The sequence below is a fragment of the Chiloscyllium punctatum genome, chromosome 45 (genome assembly GCF_047496795.1).
Source record: "Chiloscyllium punctatum isolate Juve2018m chromosome 45, sChiPun1.3, whole genome shotgun sequence".
NCBI lineage: Eukaryota > Metazoa > Chordata > Chondrichthyes > Orectolobiformes > Hemiscylliidae > Chiloscyllium > Chiloscyllium punctatum.
In genome coordinates this window covers 55876952-55897716 of record NC_092783.1, presented here as the reverse complement: position 1 = coordinate 55897716, position 20765 = coordinate 55876952, and the positions used below count along the sequence as shown (strand labels likewise).

Below are 20765 nucleotides of genomic sequence, written 5' to 3'. Positions count from 1 at the left end.
CTTTGGGCCCAAGTCCATGCTGACCCTGCTGCCATCACTCTGGGACTCAGTGTGCCATTCGGCCCCAATCAGTGCCATTCAGCCCCAGACACTGCTGCCGTCACTTTGGGACTCAGCCTGCCATTCGGCCTCAGTCCCTACTAACCCTGCTGCCTTCACACTGGGCCTCAGTCCTCCATTGGGCCCCAGTCCATGCTCGCCCTGCTGACATCACTCTGGGACTCAATCCGTATTTCGGCCCCAGTCCGTGCTCACCCTGTAGCCGTCATTCTGGGACTCTGCCCGCCATTCGGCCCCAGTCCCTGCTCACCCTGCTGACATCACTCTGGGTCTCAGTCCCCCATTCGGCTCCAATGTGTGCTGCCATCAGTTGGGTCTCAGTCAGCCATTCGGCCCCAGTCTATGCTGACCCTGCTGCCATCACTCTGGCACTCAGTCCGCGATTCGGCCACAGTTCGTGCTCACCCTGCTGCCATCACTCTGGGACACAATCCACCATTCGGCCCAGTCCATGCTCACCCTGCGGTCATCAGTCTGGGACTCAGTCCGCCATTCGGCCCCAGTCCGTGCTGACCCTGCTGCTGTCACTCTGGGACTCAGCCTGTCATTCGGCCCAGTCCGTGATGACCCTGTAGCCATCACTCTGGGACACAATCCGCCATTCGGCCCAGTCTGTGTTCATCCTGCAGCTGTCACTCTGGGAGTCAGTCCACCATTCGGTCCCAATCTGTGCTGGCCCTGCTGCCATCAGACTGGGACTCAGTGTGCCATTCGGACCCAATCAGTGCCATTCAGCCCCAGACACTGCTGCCGTCACTCTGGGACACAATCCGTATTTCGGCCCTAGTCCGTGCTGACCCTGCTGCCGTCACACTGGGACACAATCCGCCATTCGGCCCAGTCCATGCTCACCCAGCAGCCATTACTCTGGGACTCAGTCCGCCTTTGGGCCCAAGTCCATGCTGACCCTGCTGACATCACTCTGGGACTCAATCCGTATTTCGGCCCTAGTCTGTGCTGACCCTGCTGCCATCACACTGTGACTCAGTCCCCCATTCGGCCCAGGTCCGTGCTGACCCTGCTGCCATCACTCCGGGACTCAGTCCACCATTCGCCCCCAATCTGTGCTGACCCTGCTGCCATCAGTGTGGGACTCAATCCGTCATTCGGCCCCAGTCCATGCTCACCCTGCCACTCTCTCTGGGACTCAGTCTGCCATTTGGCCCAGTCCATGCTCACCCTGTAGCCGTCATTCTGGTTCTCAGCCCGCCATTCGGCCCCAGTCCCTGCTCACCCTGCTGCCATCACTCTGGGTCTCAGTCCCCCATTCGGCTCCAATGTGTGCTGACCCTGCTGCCATCAGTTGGGACTCAGTCAGCCATTCGGCCACAGTCCGTGCTGACCCTGCTGCCATCACTCTGGGGCTCAGTCCGCCATTTGGCCCCAGTCTTTGCACAACCTGCTGCCATCACTCTGGCACTCAGTCCGCGATTCGGCCGCAGTTCGTGCTCACCCTGCGGCCATCAGTCTGGGACTCAATCGTATTTCGGCCCCAGTCCGTGCTGACCCTGCTGCTGTCACTCTGGGACTCAGCCTGTCATTCGGCCCAGTCCGTGATGACCCTGTAGCCATCACTCTGGGACACAATCCGCCATTCGGCCCCAATCCGTGCTGACCCTACTGCCGTCACTCTGTGACTCAGTCCCCCATTCGGCCCAGGTCTGTGCTGACCCTGCTGCCATCACTCTGGGACTCATTCCGCCGTTCGGCCCCAGTCCCTGCTGACCCTGAAGCCATCACTCTGGGATCAGTCCGCCATTCGGCCCAGTCCGTGCTCACCCTGTAGCCGTCACTCTGGGACTCAGTCACCATTTGGCCCAGTCCCTACTAATCCTGCTGCCGTCACTCTGAGACTCAGTCCGCCATTCGGCCCCAGTCCCTGCTCACCCTGCTGCCATCACTCTGGGTCTTAGTCCACTATTTAGCTTCAGTCCATGCTGACCCTGCTGTCATCAGTCTTGGACTCAGTCCACCATTTGGCCCAGTCCGTGCTGACCCTGCTGCCGTCACTCTGGGACTCAGTCTCCATTTGGCCCAGTCCGCAGTGACCCTGCTGCCATCACTCTGGGACTCAATCCGCCATTCGGCCCCAGTCCGTGCCCACTCTGCTGCTGTCACTCTGAGACTCAATCCGCATTTCGGCTCCAGTCCGTGCTGAACCTGCTGCTGTCAGTCTGGGACTCAGTCAGCCATTCGGCTCAGTCCGTGCTAGCCCTGCTGCCGTCACTCTGGGACTCAGTCAGCCATTCGGCCCCAGTCCATGCTGACCCTGCTGCCATTACTCTGGGTCTCAGTCCCCCATTCGGCCCCAATGTTTGCTGACCCTGCTGCCATCACTCAGGGACTCCGTCCGCCATTCGGCCCCAGTCCATGCTCACCCTGTAGCAATCACTCTGGGACTCAGTCCAGCATTCAGCCCCAGTCCCTGCTCACCCTTCTGCCGACACACTGGGACTCAGACCGCCATTTGGCCCCAGTCCATGCTCACCCTCCTGTCGTCACTCCTGGACTCAGTCCTCCATTCGGCCCCAATCTGTGCTGACCCTACTGCTGTCACTCTGGGACTCAGTTCGCCATTCGGCCCCAGTCCGTGCTCACCCTGCTGCCTTCACTCTGGGACTCAGTCCGCATTTCGGCCCCAGTCTGTGCTGACCCTGCTGCCGTCACTCTGAGACTAAATCCGCCATTCGGCCCAGTCCGTGCCCACCGTGCTGCTGTCACTATGGGACTCAGTGTGCTATTTGGCCCCAATCAGTGCTGACCCTGCTGCCATCAGTCTGGGTCTCAGTCCGCCATTCGGCGCCAGACCCTGCTGCCATCACTCTGGGATTCAGTCCGCCACTCGGCCCCACTCTGTGCTCACCCTGCTGCCGTCACCCTGGGATTCAGTCCGGGATTCTGCTTCAATCTGTGCAGACCTGCTGCCATCACTCCTGGACTCAGTCCCCCATTCGGCCCCAGTCTGCACTGACCCTGCTGCCGTCACTCTGGGACTCAGTCCGCCATTCGGCCCCAGTCCGTGCTCACCCTGCTGCCATGTCTCTGGGACTCAGTCCCCCATTCGGCCCCAATCGTGCTGACCCTGCTGCCGTCACTCTGGGACTCAGTCCACCATTCGGCCCAGTCCGTGCTCACCCTGCTACCGTCACTCTGGGACTCATCCGCCATTCGGCCCAAGTCTGTGCTGACCCTGCTGCCATCACTCCTGGACTCAGTCCACCATTCTGCCCCAGTATGTGCTGACCCTGCTGCTGTCACTCTGGAACTCCGTCTGCCATTCGGTCCAGTTCATGCTCACCCTGCAACCGTCACTCTGGGACTCAGTCAGCCATTCGGCCCCAGTCTGTGCTCACCCTGCTGCCGTCACTCTGGGACTCAGTCCGCCACTCGGCCCCACTCTGTGCTCACGCTACTGCCGTCACCCTGGGATTCAGTCCGGGATTCTGCTTCAATCTGTGCTGACCCTGCTGCCGTCACTCTGGGACTCAATCCGCCATTCGGCCCAGTCCGTGCTGGACCAGCTGCCATCACTCTGGGACTCAGTCCACCATTCGGTCCCAGTCCCTGCTCACCCTGCTTCCTCACTCTGGGTCTCAGTCCGCCATTCGGCCCCAGTCACTACTGACCCTGCTGCCGTCACTCTGGGACTCAGTCCAACATTTGGCCCCAGTCTGTCGTGACCCTGCTGCCATCACTCTGGGATTCAGTCCGGGATTCTGCTTCAATCTGTGCATACCTGCTGCCATCACTCCTGGACTCAGTCCCCCATTCGGCCCCAGTCTGTGCTGACCCTGCTGCCGTCACTCTGGGACTCAGTCCGCCATTCGGCCCCAGTCCGTGCTCACCCTGCTACCATCACTCTGGGACTCCGTCCACCGTTCGGCCCCACTCCGTGCCGACCCTGCTGCTATCACACTGGGACTCAGTCCGCCATTCGGCCCCAATCTGTGCTGACCCTGCTGCCGTCACTCTGGGACTCAATCCACCATTCGGCCCAGTCCGTGCTGGACCAGCTGCCATCACTCTGGGACTCAGTCCACCATTCGGTCCCAGTCCCTGCTCACCCTGCTTCCTCACTCTGGGTCTCAGTCCGCCATTCGGCCCCAGTCACTACTAACGCTGCTGCCATCACTCTGGGACTCAGTCCAACATTTGGCCCCAGTCTGTCGTGACCCTGCTGCCATCACTCTGGGATTCAGTCCGGGATTCTGCTTCAATCTGTGCATACCTGCTGCCATCACTCCTGGACTCAGTGCCCCATTCGGCCCCAGTCTGCGCTGACCCTGCTGCCGTCACTCTGGGACTCAGTCCGCCATTCGGCCCCAGTCCGTGCTCACCCTGCTGCCATGTCTCTGGGACTCCGTCCACCATTCGGCCCCACTCCGTGCCGACCCTGCTGCTATCACTCTAGGACTCAGTCTGCCATTCGGCCCCAGTCCGTGCTGGCCCTGCTGCCGTCACTCTGGGACTCCGTCCACCATTCGGCCCCAGTCCCTGCTCACCCTGCTTCCTCACTCTGGGTCTCAGTCCGCCATTCAGCCCCAGTCACTACTAACCCTGCTGCCGTCACTCTGGGACTCAGTCCGACATTTGGCCCCAGTCTGTCGTGACCCTGCTGCCATCACTCTGGGATTCAGTCTGGGATTCTGCTTCAATCTGTGCATACCTGCTGCCGTCACTCTGGGACTCAGTCCGCCATTCGGCCCCAGTCCGTGCTCACCCTGCTGCCATCACTCTGGGACTCCATCCACCATTCGGCCCCACTCCGTGCCGACCCTGCTGCCGTCAGTCTGGGACTCATTCCGCCATTCGGTCCCAATTGTGCTGAACCTGCTCCCGTCACTCTGGGACTCAGTCCGCCATTTGGCCCCAGTCCGTGCTGACCCTGCTGCTATCACTCTCGGACGCAGTCCGCCATTCGGCCCCAGTCCGTGCTGACCCTGCTGCCATCACTCTAGGACTCAGTCCTCCATTCAGCCCGTGCTCGCTCTGTGGCTGCTGCACTAACTCAGTCCACATTCTCAGCTCCTGCCTGGGTCCCGGTCATGACCTGTCTCCCTCAGCTCCATTCTCCAGTTAAAAGTAGGGTCAGTGGAAGAAAAGAATACTGCAAAGAGAAGGAAAAAAAGGAGAAGGAGAAGGAACTGGCAAGCAGAGGAGCTCCAACTGGAGTTTCTTACTCTGCCTCCACCTTGTCTGGACTGGAAGCATTAGTTTGCTCTCTGCAGATGCTGTCTGACCAGTTGTGATTTCTGCTCCGACTGATGTATTTTTCTGCAGGTAGAATATCACTTCAAACCTTGCACCTTGAGGCACCGACATGCAGCCAAGGCATCTCAGGATCTCCATGAGAATGTAGGACTCTATCATCTGAATAACAGAATAAATGTCCAAACAGGACCAATAGGAAACTCCTGTGTAGTATTCTGATTTTCAAAGCCACTTCAAAGAACAACTTCCTTCTGCAGGCAATTTCAGGCCTTACCGAGGGACTAAAGGTACTTATTCACTATGTTTTGGAGTTGTGAATATCTCTGCAACAAAAAAGTTTTCTATCCTGCATTTCTCCACTGTGTTACTTGGGTGGAAGTGCCAGTTGTGTGAGTGCAAGAACTTTGGAATTCTTCTGCAAGCTTCTCATTTTAGGCTTGACTGTGCTGTTTAACTGCTAACAGCTGAATATTTGATTTGGGAGTCACACTGACACAGTTATATGTACTAATTCTATCTTTTCCCTACCCCCACACTACCACCTAACTGCGGTAGTGGTTATATTTTTCCCCGCACCCAAGTTGTGTGTGTGCAGTCTGTACTAATTCTATAGCGTTCTCGTTGCTCCAGTTTGCTCCAAAGACGCGCACATCAGGTGAATTGGCCGTGCTAAATTGTCCATAGTGTTAGGTGCATTAGTCAGGGGTAAATACAGGTTAGGGGGTTGGGTCTGGGTGGGTCACTCATCGGAGGGTCGGTGTGGACTTGTTGGGCCAAAGGGCCTGTTTCCATACTATAGGGAATCTAAGCCAATCTAATTTAACTTTAAACTTTTCGAAGGAATTCCATGTTTCCATGAGCTTGACAATCTGGTTTCATAGGCTTTGTTTGAATAAACTCTTTCGTGTTTTCTTGCCTTGCTGATGGGTTTCTCTTCCAGCCTCCAGCTACCACCAATACAACAGTTTGTGCATGTCTATGGTCCACTTGGATTGAAAGAACTTTCTCTTTGGCTTGATCTTATTAGTTCTTGTTGTATTTCTTCTGATGGGCCTTTTCTGAGGGTTGAAATATTTCGCCGAGCATGTCACACTCGTGTTCATGTTCTCTGTACGTGATGGCAAAGAATTATTCAGTACAATTCACTTCTGCCTGCGCTGCTTTGGAACCATCCACTCTGCCTGAAGCTTCAATCGTATTAAATTTATTTTGAAATCTGATACCACCTCCTTGCACAATTGAAGATCTTGATTCTGTGGCCACTTGACTGGCTGTGGAAACCTGTGAGTTTTAATTTCCTTTCATTTTGGATTGAATCTTGCTTCCTGGCAGTGATCTGACTAACCCCTCTGGGAGGAACTGTCAGTGCAGTTTGCTGTTCCTGCATCTCCTGGGCAGGTTCTATGCAATTAGTAGATGACTTTACTTCTTCTTTATCTTGTTCAAGACAGAACTGATCTCCTTAAAAGAGACAACTGGGTTTCCAGGAACAGTGTCCCCAGTGCGTTAGCTTAGGAATGTCCAGAGTTTGACATTTGAGTAAATGAAGGGTTTGTGTGCTGCTTTCTTTCTCTGTAATTACAATCTGAAAGAGCAAACCACTGCCTGGAATTCTCTGTGGTGGCTCAATATTGCCTTCTTTGGCACTTCCTTGAATGCATTGCTTCCAGTTTCTGGCTTGTCAGAGATGGGAGGGCCCATGCAATATGAGGGCTGATGTATTTTCAGTGTCTTGTAACTGTTAGATACCTAAGGCTTGACAAGCAGTCATGCCTAATAAAGCATCATAATGATTAAGAATTATCGAGACTGATTACTAAACTTAGTGATCTCAGACTAAGCCCCACTCTCTGCAACTGGACCATCAGTTTCCTGACCCACAGGCCACAATCGGTGAAGACTGGGGACAATAATTCATCCTCACTAACACTCAACGCTGGAGCCCTCTCCTGTACTCACTGTATGCCCATGACTGCGTCACCAAATACTGGACTAATGCCATTTACAAGTTCGCTGATGACACCACAATAGTCAGTCGAATTTCACATGGCGATGAAACAGACTACAAACAGGAGGCGGAAGATCTGGAAAAATGGTGCACCGAGAACAACCGAGCTCTCAATGCTGGCAAAACCAAGGAACTCATTATTGACTTTCGGCGGGATATTACTCATGCCCCTCTACACATTAACAGCACAGAGGTGGAACGAGTGGAGAGTATTAAGCTCCTGGGAGTGGTCATCCACAACAAGCTTTCTTGGACCCTTCATGTGGACGCACTGGTTACAAAGGCCCAACAACGTCTCTTCTTCCTCAGGCAGCTGAGGAAATTTGGCATGACGGTGCATACCTTGCCAACTTTTATAGGTGCGCCATCGAGAGCATTCTGTCTGGATGTATCACTACCTGGTGATGGGAACTGTACCTGTACCATTCAAGATTGAAGACAGTTACAGAGAGTGGTGAACTTGACCTGGACCAGCACAAAGGCCAACCTCCCATCTATAGAATCCATCTCCCTCAGGCCTGCTGTCAAGGAAAGGCCACCAGCATTCTCAAAGATACATTCCACCCTGGCAATGTTCCTCTACAACCTCTACCATCGGGGAGAAGGTACAGAAGCCTGAACACCCGCATCAGCTGGTTTCAAAACAGTTTCTACCCTACTGTTGTTAGAATACTGAATGGATTCACAAACTCTTAGCATTCGCCTGGACCTGTGTCTTTAACTGCACACTGTGCCTTCGCATTCTCGCTGCATTTTCTTCCCACTTGCTTCTCCCCTTCTCTGGATGGGTATATGAATTTGAAGAGTTTAGAGGGATATGGGCCAAGTGCTGGCAAATGGGACTAGATTAGGTTAGGATATTTGGTCAACATGGACGAGTTGGACCGAAGGGCTTGTTTCCGTGCTGTACAACTCTATGAATTCTATAACTCTACTAGGAGGAATCCAAGCAAGTCAGTTTTATACAGAATTGCAAACAACGAGAGAAAAACTAGGGTAAAGCTACAGCAATAGCATATATAATTAAACACAGACTACGGTAATCTGTGAGGAGTCCCAGTAGCATGGAAGGTCAAATAACAGGATGAGCTCTTCCTGGGAGATGTGACCTTTCCCCTATAAAAATTCAACTTCCTTTAAAGTACAGACCTTCAGGATGAATTTTGGCTCACAGAAATTTGGGTAATTGGAAACTAACCTACTTTTAAATTGGAGACTGGAGAAAATGTATTAATCCTTTCAGATGCTACTCAATGGTTAAGGCCAGGAATCATCAGACCATTCTCCAAAGATTGGTGCATTCAGAGTAAGAGCCAAACATGCGCTACACTTTGCTACGATGGAAAAGTGAGCATATATGTTCAGTAATTGAATTGAATTTATTGTCACATGTACTGAGGCACAGTGAAAGGCTTTGTCTTATGAGCAATACAGGCAGATCACCGAGTTAAGTAGCATAGATGGTATGACAGAGTTTCCTTCACACATACTCAGTAGTAATGGCTAGAGTAGAGGTACAACTCCCCTTACTCAATAATGATGCTGATAGGGAGAGGTGAAGGGAAGAGGAAGTGGGCCGTGGTGGTCACAAGCAGATACATTAATGTCGATTCAATGTCACTCTGTGCAAGGCAATCCAACATATGCAATGAATGCGCTATTGTATTTCAAACCATTTCAAATCACTTTCAGATTATAAACGCAGCTGGCACTCCTTCCATTCCCCACTAGTGTCCAGCGCTGCAGCATCCTGTCCCATAACAATCCCAGTGTATCCTGTGCTGAGTGTTAAGGCAAATATTCCCTCGAAGCAGCATGTCTGTGCGTGTGCACAGACACTCCGCGATTCCTCATATAGTGATCAACATTGGCACAATGACTGAGGCATTGACTTCCATTTGTGTGTGTGTGTGTGCTCTTCCTAGTGGTCCCCAGATATTCAGATGCATCACACACTCAGTTTACAGGTGATGTTGTCGCAATGACAATGGAGCTTTACTCCCCTCCAACCCTTCCAGATATACCAAAACAACTATATTTGGGATGAAAGGAGCAGGCACAGGCTATTCAGCCCCTCTCCATCATTCAGTGAGATCTCACTTGATCTGATTGTGGTCTCAACTCCACTTGGTGTCTGAACCCCACAAATTTTTAAATTCCACCAGCTGCAATGGTGAGAGTCCAAGATGATGCCCCTTTAAGATCTGTAGATCTATCAACAATTTTGACACCAGGGAAAGACTTGCATAGTTATGGGGCATTTCATGACCTCTGGACCTCCCAAATCATGTAACAGCCATCGAAACACAGTTACTACTGTAATGTAAGAAACCCAGCAACCAATTTATACACAGCAAGGTGACACAGATGATCTGTCCTATGTAGTTAGGCGACGAATGTGGAACATCAGACAGAATGTGCCTGAACTTTGTTGACAATAAAAGAGATTTCCTGAGCACTTCTGGAATACTGTGTCCAGTTCTGTTCGCCCTGTTATAGGAAGGATGTTATTAAACTGAAGAGAGTTCAGAGAGATTTACCAGGATGTTGCTGGGAATGGAGGATTTGAGTCATAAGGAGAGGCTGGATAGGATGGGACTTGTTTCACTGGAGTGTAGGAGATTGAGGGGTGACCTCATAGAGGTTTATAAAATGATGACGGGCATAGATTAGGGGAATGGCAGGTGTCTTTTCCCTATGGTGGGGTATTTCAAGGTTTTGGGGTATATTTTCAAGGTGAGAGGAGAATTATTTTAACAAAGACATGAGGGGCATTTTCTTGTATGAGAGTGGTTCATGTGTGAATTGAGTGTCCAGAGGAAGCAGTGGATTTAGGTACAGTTACAATGTTTAAAAGACATTTGGATAAGTTCATGAATAGGAAAGGTTTGGAGGGATATGGGCCAAGTGCAGGCAAATGGAACTAGATTAGTTTGGGAATATGGTCTGCATGGTCTAATTGTGCCAAAGGGTCTGTTTCTGTGCTGTATGACTCTATGACTATGACTCTATGAAAGATGGGTAAAAACGATTCATATTTGTATAGCATCGTTCAAGATGTTCCAAATTGCTTGACAACCAATGTTCTTTTTGAAGCACAGTCACTGTTGTAGGAAAGGTGGTGGCCAACTTGTGCATAGCAAACTCCAACACGCACCAACATTTTTATGACCAGATAACCCATTCATTGCAATGTTGATTGAGAGATATCTATTGGCTAGGACACCAGAGATAATTCTTGTGCCCTTCTTTAAAATGGTGCTGGGGAGCATTTAAAATCAACTCAACAGGCCTCAGTTTGAAATCTAATCTGAAAAGAAGCACTCCCAACAGTGTTGCACTGCCTCAGTGCTGCACAGGTATTTCAGTCTAGATTTTTGAACTCAAACCTGTGGAGTAGGACATCTGTCCACATGGGAGGATCTAGCACTGGGGAACATCATTTCAAGATAAGGTGTTGCCCATTTAAAATGGGGATGAGGAAAAATTTCATCTCAGCGAGAGTCGATGCTGTTTGGAATTCATTCCCCCAGTGAGGACAGGAGGCTGAGTCATTGAATACATTCAAGGCTGGGATGGACAGGTTTTTGATTGACAAGGGCATAAAGAGTTGTGGGGTCGAGGCTGGAAATTAGAGTTAAGGCAACATCAGATCAGTCATGTACAAAGGCAAAATGTGGCAGATGCTGGCAATCTGAAACAAACACAAAGAATGTTGGAGAAACTCAGCAGGTATGGCAGCAACAGTGGGAAGAGTCATACCAGACTTGAAATGTTAAGTCTGTTTCTCTCTCCACAGATGCTGCCAGGCCTGCTAAGTTTCTCCAGCATCCTCTATGTATATTTCAGATCATCCATGATCCTATTGACTGGCAGCACAGGCTCAGGGAGCTGAATGAGCACCTCCTGCTCCTATGTAATATGTTTTTACATCCCACTTGAGAGGGCACAAGAATAGTTGAGGGTGCTTGAGACTAAGTATTGGCTAAAGAAGGACCATCAGTTAGTATATTTGAACTTCCCTTTGTTTGTACTGGTTATATTTGTTGTAATGGGCACTACAATAGGGTCCCTATCCTCTGCACATGAACCAACATTTTCCGAGCTACCTTCAGTGCCAAGGAAGGATCACTGGACCCAAAATATTAAGTTTGGTTTCTCTCCACAGATGCTGCCAGACCTGCTGAGCTTTTCCTGTGACTTTTTTTGTTTCCAAAATGAGACAATCTAATCACCACCCCTTGACATTCAATGGTGTTACCAACACCGAGTCATGGAGTCATGGAAATGTACAGCATGGAAATATCCCACCTCAGGGAAAAGACTTTGTCTCCCCTCTCAACATCTTTGGGGTTACCATTGACCAGAAACTTAACTAGACTCACCACAGTGGCTACAAGAGCAGGTCAGAGGTTAGGATTACTTCGTTAGGCAGTGAATAAATAATCTCATGCCTCCCCAAAGCATGCCCATCATCAACAAGGCACAAGTCAGGAGTACGATGGAATACTCCTCACTTGCCTGGATAGACACAGTTCCATCAATACTCAAGAAGCTTGACACCATCCAGGTCAAAGCAGCCTGCTTGATTGACACCACATCCACAAGCATCCACCCTCTGCACCACTGATGCTCAGTAGCAGCAGTGTGTACTACCCACAAGATGTACTGCAGAAATTCATCAAAGACCCTCAGCACAGCACCTTCCAAACCCAAAACCACTACCACCTAGAAGGGCAAAGGCAGCAGATATATGGGAACAGCATAATCTGCAAGCTCCACTCCAAGCCACTCACCATCCTGACTTGGAAATATATTACTGTTCCTTCACTGTTGTTGGATCAAAATCCTGGGATTCCCTTGCTAAGGGCATTTGTGGGTCAGCTCACAGCACATGGACTGCAGTGGTTCAAGAAGGCAGCTCACCACCACCTTCTCAAGGGGAAAATAGGGACAGGCAATAAAATGCTGGCCCACCCATTGGTGCTTACCACCCGCAAGTGACGAAGTTTTAACAAGTCATTCTGAACATTTGAAGAATGGTCTATTTGGGCTAGATAAGGGAAGAAGGAACATTGGAAACTGTACCTTGGGTAGTTGCAGATTGTAAAGATATACAGTTGTAGCTTCTCTTCTGAACACTGAGATTTACTGTACTTGGTATAATGCATGTCTCCAACTCCTCAGGAGTATCTCTTTGATGAATCTGTACCTCACGATTGACAAGAACATAAGTGAATGTTGATAGGAAATGAAACCCTTACAGAATAAAAGGGTAGACCGAATACGTATTCTTCTATTTTAATGGCACAAAAACAGGTTTGAGGTAATTATAGTACGTGGCAATGTGAAAACTATGTGATATTCAGAAACAATCACTGGGCTCTAATCTCAGATGATGACAAGAATTGATGGAATTTAAACATCGAAGGGCAGAGAAGTCCATTGCAGTAGCAATGACTGCATAGTCATGATCTGGTTTAAGGTGGGTGAATAGGAAAATCAAAATAAAGCCTCCTTTATAACTACATTGGGTAGATATTGAGCTTAGCTTGCAGGACTTGTTCTATTGATGCTTCTAAGAACTGGACAATGATAGAACACGGAAGATGACCGCTCAGCCCCTTGTGTCAATGCTGACCCGTTGGTACAGCTTCCCAGTGTCACTCCCCTCTGCTTTCTCCATCAACCCGTCATTAACTTTTCACCTTCAAGTGCTGATACAATCCTCTTTTGAATATTAACTACTTAATTTGTTTCCAGCCACTTTTCAGGACCCTTTGCTGCAGAAACTAACATCTTCATGCTTCTAGAAACGAGTTGCTCCCTGCTGTCTGATGGTGCTGTCGGATTGGCTGAAGGATGTCTGGTTTGAGAGATTTGCTGTGAGGGTCTTAGAAAGTGGCCAGACAACCCAGTAGTGGAAAGGGTAGACCATGTTGTTCGATTGATATTGGCCTCCCACACCCACCAGGGAGGGATGGAGTGACTTGAATCTGTTGATGGGCAGGAGGGAATCACAGAACTGTTACGGTGCAGAAGGAAGCCGTTCAGCCCATAATGTTTGCACTGTCTCTATTACTTGGTGCCAATCTCCTGCCTTCCCCCGACCCCCCACCCCCCACTGGAGTATAGGAGGTTGAGAAGTGACCTGACAGAAGTTTATGAAATAATGAGGGTTTGAAAGAGTTAATGGGAGGTATCTTTTCCCTAGGATGGGAGCTTTCAAGGCTAGAGGGGACATTTTTAAGGTAAGAGGAGAGAGATTAAAAAAGACATAATGATTTTACACAGCGAGTGGTTTGAGTAAGGAATGAACCTCCTGCGGAAGTGGGGGATATGGATATGGAAGATATAGACTGTAGAGAAATAGATGGTGACATCTTGCAAAATGCCCAGATTACAGAGGAGGAAGTGCTGGATGTCTTGAGACAGGTAAAGGTGGATAATTCCCCAGGACCTGATTCAGGTGTACCCGAGAACTCTGTGGGAAGCTAGAGAAGTGATTGCTGGGCCTCTTGCTGAGATATTTGTATCATTGATAGTCACAGGTGAGGTGCTGGAAGACTGGAGGTTGGCAAACGTTGTGCCACTGTTTAAGAAGGGCGGTAAAGACAAGCCAGGGAACTATAGACCAGTGAGGCTAACCTCGATGATGGGCAGGTTGTTGGAGGGAATCCTGAGGGACAGGATGTACATGTATTTGGAAAGGCAAGGACTGATTCGGGATAGTCAACATGGCTTTGTGCGTGGGAAATCATGTCTCACAAACTTGATTGAGTTTTTTAATGAAGTAACAAAGAAGATTGATGAAGGCAGAGCAGTAGATGTGATCTATATGGACTCCAGTAAGGCATTCAACAAGGTTCCGCATGGGAGGCTGATTAGCAAGGTTGGATCTCATGGAATACAGGGAGAACTAGCCATTTGGATACAGAACAGGCTCAAAGGTAGAAGACAGAGGGTGGTGGTAGAGGGTTGTTTTTCAGACTGGAGGCCTGTGACCAGTGAAGTGCCACAAGGATCGGTGCTGAGCCCTCTACTTTTTGTCATTTACATAAATGATTTGGATGCGAGCATAAGAGGTACAGTTAGTAAATCTGTAGATGACACCAAAATTGGAGGTGTAGTGGACAGCGAATAAGGTTACCTCAGATTACAACAGGATCTGGACCAGATGGGCCAATGGGCTGAGAAGTGGCAGATGGAGTTTAATTCAAATAAATGCGAGGTGCTGCATTTTGGGAAAGCAAATCTTATCAGGACTTATACACTAAATGGTAAGATCCTAGGGAGTGTTGCTGAACAGAGAGACCTTGGAGTGCAGGTTCATAGCTCCTTGAAAGTGGTGTCGCAGGTAGATAGGATAGTGAAGAAGGCGTAAGGTATGTTTTCCTTTATTGGTCAGAGTATTGAGTACAGGAGTTGGGATGTCATGTTGCGGCTGTACAGGACATTGTTAGGCCACTGTTGGAATATTGCATGCAATTCTGGTCTCCTTCCTATCAGAAAGATGTTGTGAAACTTGAAAGGATTCAGAAAAGATTTACAAGGATGTTGCCAAGGTTGGAGGATCTGAGCTACAGGGAGAGGCTGAACAGGCTGGGACTGTTTTCCCTGGAACGTTGGAGGCTGAGGGGTGACCTTATAGAGGTTTACAAAATTATGAGGGGCATGGATAGGATAAATAATCTTTTCCCTGGGGTCGGGGAGTCCAGAACTAGAGGGCATAGGTTTAGGGTGAGAGGGAAAAGAAATAAAAGAGACCTAAGGGGCAACTTTTTCACGCAGAGCGTGGTACGTGCATGGAATGAGCTGCCAGAGGATGTGGTGGAGGCTGGTACAAATGCAACATTTAAGAGGCATTTGGATGGGTATATGAATAGGAAGGGTTTGAAGGGATACAGGCCAGGTGCTGGCAGGTGGGACTAGATTGGGTTTGAATATCTGGTCGGAATGGGCGGGTTAGACCGAAGGTTCTGTTTCCATGCTGTACATCTCTATGACTGTCGACTCTAATTACAATGTCTAAAAGACATTTGGATGGACAAATGAATAGGAAAGGTTTGGAGGGATATGGGTCAGGAACAGGCAGGTGGGACTAGTTTAGTTTGTGATTATGTTCACATGGACTGGTTGGACCGAAGCATCTGTTTCCTTGCTGTATGGGTCTATGACTCTGACTATTTCTGTCCAAACAATCATTCGATGCTCTCTTGAATTCCTGAAGAAGACTAAATGCGTCTGGAATATTAAAACCTGGGAGATTTTTCAGTGTTTGGTGATGTGGACGGGATGGAAAACCCATTTTCCTGGGCATCGCCTCACAGTGCAGTGGGAATTTTAAACTCCCTGCCCCAACGTACTGTTCAGGCTCATGGTCAGGTGGAAATGTAAAATGGAAAGGTCTTTGATTGTGAAGGATATGAACAGTTACTAAACAAAGGTGACAGGATGAAGATAAGGTACAGGTCAGTCATTACACAAGCGAATGATGCAGGAGGATGAATGGCCACCCATGGTCCTATCATTAATGAGATTTTCCTCAACCCTTAACAGTGAAGTTATGAGAATGACATTTCCCAGGACTACTTTCCTGATGGCAAGGTTCATAAACAAATGCATAATGCACTGGTAGCGCCTTTCTTTCTTATTCATTTATGGGATGTGAGTGTTGCTGTACGGGCCAGCGTATATTGCCCAGCCCTCATCGCTCTCGATAAGGTGGCAATAGGCCGCCTTCTTGATTTGTTGTAGTGCTTATGATGCTAGTACAGCCACAATGTCATTGTGGAGATGAAAGAATGACGGTGAAAGAATGGCAATATATTTCCAGTTGGATAGCGAGTGGCTTGCAGGGGAATTTGCAGGGGTTGGTGTTCCCATGTATCTGCTGCCCTTGTTCTTTCTAAGTGGAAGTGACTAAGTGGAAGCCTGATGGAGGACCCTTTGTGAATTTCTGCAGTGTGTCTTCTAGATAATACACACTGGTGCTACTAAGTGTTGGTGATGGAGAGAGTCAATGCTTAAACTGATGGATGGGGTGATGATCAAGTGTGCTGCTTTATCTTGGAGGCTCTCTTTAAAACGATTCGACTGTTCACACTCCTTTCCATGGGAGAAGTTACATAGAGTCTTAGAGATGTACAGCAGGGAAACAGACCCTTCGTTCCAACTCGCCCATGCCAACCAGATATCCGAAATTAATCTAGTCCCATTTGCCAGCACTTGGCCCATATTCCTCTAAACCCTCCCTATTCATCATATACCCATCCAGATGCCTTTTAAATGTTGTAATTGTACCAGCCTCCACCACTTCCTCTGGCATCTAATTCCATACATGCACCACATTCTGCATAAAAAAATGGCCCCTCAGCTACCTTTTAAATTTTTCCCCTCTCACCCTAAACCTATGCCCTCGATCTTCCAAGCAAGCATAAACAAAGATTGTTAATTAGCATTTCTTCAGGAATTGCACCAGTAGCCCCTACAGAGTGTCGATTACTAATATTCCCTCTGTTTGTTTATTAATTCTTGAATTTATCATATTTTAGCAAGCAGTGAACCTTTTCCTAACAGCGTCCATTATTCTGTTACAGGATCAGGCGTTGGAGGCAATTACCGATCACTTAAGCACAGGCAACTTGTTTTCTTCAAATCCTGAATGAAGCAGTGCCAGAAATCCTCAGCTAATGGAGTGAGATGTCATTTGACCATGTAGTGTGGATGACATCCTAAAGCTGGAATAACCTCTGTTGTTTTCTGCACACATTAAAATGCCCTCTTGACATTTAAGATATCTGCATTTGGGTATCCTGTATCATTTTACACGAACAGCACCTTGAAGGACTCTCGAACATTGGATAGCAGCTTCATCATTGGAAGAAACATGTTGCTGAAGGAATACATGTTTATCAGTTTGGCAGCTGTTACATTAACTCAAGCCATCCCTTGGCATGTCAAATGTCCAGATGTGTGTGTTTGTGAAGTTAAGCCTTGGTTCACGCCAAGGTCTATGTACAGGGAGGCTCCAACAGTGGACTGCAATGATTTTTTAATGACTCAAGTTCCCGCAAACCTGCCCGAAGAAACACAGACACTATTACTGCAGAGTAACAGGATCGCAAAGATCAAACCAGAAGAGCTGGAGCACCTGGTGAACCTGACAGAGCTGGATCTTTCCCAGAACAGTTTCTCCAGGATTGAAGACTTCACTTTGAAGAACATGTTGAATCTCCTGGTCCTCCATTTGGAAGAGAACCAGTTGACTGAACTTTCAGCAGGCTGTTTCTCCGGCCTCACCAGCCTTCAAGAGCTGTACTTGAACCACAACCAACTCATCACCATATCCCCCACAGCCTTCTCTGGTCTTGAAAGTCTCCTTAGGCTCCACCTCAACTCCAACAAGCTGAGGACCATTGGGAGTGAGTGGTTCGAGCCGATTCCCAGTCTGGAAATCCTCACGATTGGCGAGAATGCAGTAGAAACGATCCAGAACATGAACTTTAAGTCTCTCATCAATCTAAGAAGCCTCGTATTGAGTGGAATGAGCCTGAAGGAAATCTCAGACCATGCCTTCGAGGGTCTGGAGAATTTAGAAAGCATTTCTTTTTACGATAACAAATTGCCTAAGGTTCCAAAGATGGCCCTCCGGAAAGTTCCAGATCTTAAGTTTTTGGATTTGAATAAGAATCCAATCCAAAGGATCCAGCAGGGGGATTTCACAGATATGCTACATCTCAAGGAGTTGGGCATTAACAATATGGAGGAGTTAATCTCCATCGACAAGTTTGCTCTGGACAACCTCCCAGAGTTGACCAAACTGGAGGTGACCAACAACCCGAAACTTTCCTACATTCACCCGAGTGCGTTTCGCCTTGTTCCTCAAATGGAAACCCTCATGCTGAACAATAATGCTCTGAGTGCCTTATACAGAAAGACCATTGAGTCCCTTTCCAAACTCCAAGAGATTAGCATTCACAGCAACCCCATCAGATGTGACTGTGTCATTCGCTGGGTGAACACCAACGAAAACCACATTCGCTTCATCGAGCCGCAGTCAACCTTTTGCATGGACCCTCCAGAGTTTAAAAGTCAAAACCTGAGAGATGTTCCATTCAGAGAGATGACCGACCGATGTCTTCCTCTCATTTCTACCGAAACTTTCCCCTCGCACCTTGACACCGCAGTCTCTGACTCACTTTCCCTTCACTGTCGGGCTTTTGCTGAGCCAGACCCTGAGATCTACTGGGTTACGCCGTCTGGTGATAGACTTCAGGCCGACAGCACGTCAGACAAATACAGAGTGCAGCCCGAAGGCACTCTGGAGATGTTCAACATCACTATCAACGAGGCTGGGCTGTACACGTGTGTGGCCCACAATCTGGTTGGCGCAGACACGAAAAGTGTGACCGTCAGGGTGAGCGGATTCTATCCAGACGATAATGAGAGCATCCAGCTGTATGCACCAGAAGTGGAGGCACACCACATCTTGCTGTCATGGATTATCACCTCGAATATAATAGCATCAAACGTCACGTGGTCAAGTACAACGAGCAATAGCAGCTTGAATTCTGTCTTCACAGCTCGAGTTCCAGCAGGTGTTCACAAATATAACCTTACTCATCTGGAGCCATTCACTGAATATGCATTGTGTGTGCATGTATCATACGTCCAGCTCCACAATAAGATATCCTGCATCAGGATCAGGACCAAAGAAGCCAACTTAGCCACTGGCACCAGCGAGATAAGAGTACAGTCCCTAATCACCTTGACTGTTTGTGTCTTGTTTGTGGCTGCAAGTGTCTTGTCCCTTCGTGGGCTCATGTCTACAGGGCAGAGAGTCCAGGTGAAGCAGCGATCTCTGGCAACGTGTGTACAAAAGAACTTGCCAGCCTCAATGAATGGGATTTACCCTCCTTTCCTCAAGCACTGGGAAGCCACTAACAACTTGGGCAAAACTATAGCGGTGGAAGTTCAGTCCACCCCACTGGGGCCCTCTCCTGCCAGTTGTTGTGAGGGTAACTGAAGCAATCTCATTGTGAAAAAGCTCCACAGACCAAGACAATAATAGACAGGCCTCCTATCACTGTCCAGATGAACAGGCAAACTAAATCAAGAAAGCGACTTATCGCACCTCTGTCTGCTGAAGTGAAGAAATTTAAAAAAGGGATTCTGGATCCTGTCGAGTTTTTTTAGATGGTAACAGTAAGAGGGTAACAGTTCTTGTAGCAGTAAACTCCCTCCTGGTAGAAAACTCCCTTCTCTGTCCAACTGATGTCCATGTGTTCGTTCTGTACTGGTTATGAACTCTGTTTATAAGAGACATATATAGGAATCTGGGAAAGATTAAAACAAAAAAAAAAATGGGATCTTGCTGTTCAGAAATGTATCCAATCTCTTATGTAAAACGTTTGTGACCATGTTGATAGAGAATCTACTGTCTTTTTTTTCCAGCCAGGCCACTTGAAGATCTGAATGGAAACCCTGATTCGGTTAACAACAATTTTATACAGGAAAGTATGCGCATATTTTTCTAGGTTCAGATAGTGACGCCACACTCTGTGTTTGAGCCCCTCCCTCCCTCCGCCCTTTCCATTGCTCGGATGATGTGGCCCCTTTCAGGACCGCAAAGGGATTTTGCAGTTTTCAGGCAATGCTAGTCTTTTCTATCACTGCACCATTGACCAAACTAATTTTCTGTAGATTTCTGGTACCGCGGACCATTACTGGGCAAAAATGAACAACGGGCGGAAACACAAAGGACCCACGGGGCAATTCTTTTTGTTTGCAGTATTTTCTGAATAAACAACAATGTAAAGGAAAGTTGCAAGTGAAACTTGTCCCAACTCTTTCTTTTCAAACTCGTCCATCTGTTATGTTGTTCAGCACCATTCCAGGTGAAGATGATCTCCTGAGAGTATCTGGTCATTGTGAAGCTACTCATCGACTGGAACAAACAAGTCTGAGGGAGGATATACTGAAAGGTTTTGGTTCTTTTATGTGGGGAACTTTGGGGGCAATGTAAATTGATGGGATCGAGTGCAATGCAGCTTTTACATGTCTCCTGATTTTGCTCTAACGGCAGTCCTGCAAATTAAACACCAACGAGTAATGTTAATATTGCCCATTTGTTTTTTTTTCCCAACTTTATCATCTCACTTTCCAAAAGTTCATACAGAATCCTTGACAGCAGGTACAATTTACAGTCTCATCTCAACAGTGTGCTTTCCAAATAAGCACAGTTGTTCCACCTTAGGGGTATCACAGCCAAGTGAAAATTCACTATCGTGCACAACAATTTCCACAAGAGAAACTGGAGTATGTAGGCAGATGTACTGGCCGGTAATCAGGAGCAATCACACCAGCAGGGCTTTCCCTTTCTCACCAAGAAGTACAAAGAAAATTGAGATAGGTTATTCTGCCACAGCAGCAGCCTGCATTTCCATCGGATAAGCAGAGCTTCAGGACAGAAGTCTTAAAATTT

The 20765-nt window shown here is 48.4% G+C and overlaps 1 protein-coding gene across 6 annotated transcripts in view; it reads left to right on the top strand.

The window, feature by feature from the left end:
- The window catches only part of LOC140467453 (leucine-rich repeat neuronal protein 1-like), a 234095-nt gene extending 213696 nt beyond the window's left edge, over positions 1 to 20399 (top strand). For 5 of the 6 annotated variants that reach the window (XM_072563824.1, XM_072563822.1, XM_072563825.1 and 2 more), the window contains one exon: positions 16879 to 20399. In XM_072563824.1, the coding sequence (XP_072419925.1) occupies positions 17169 to 19307 (2139 nt within the window). In that variant the 5' untranslated portion in view covers positions 16879 to 17168 and the 3' untranslated portion in view covers positions 19308 to 20399. Of the gene's footprint in view, positions 1 to 5403; positions 5559 to 16878 lie in introns of those variants that run through there. The other variant, XM_072563826.1, reaches the window with a different exon arrangement.
- The last annotated feature ends 366 nt before the right edge of the window (positions 20400 to 20765 follow it).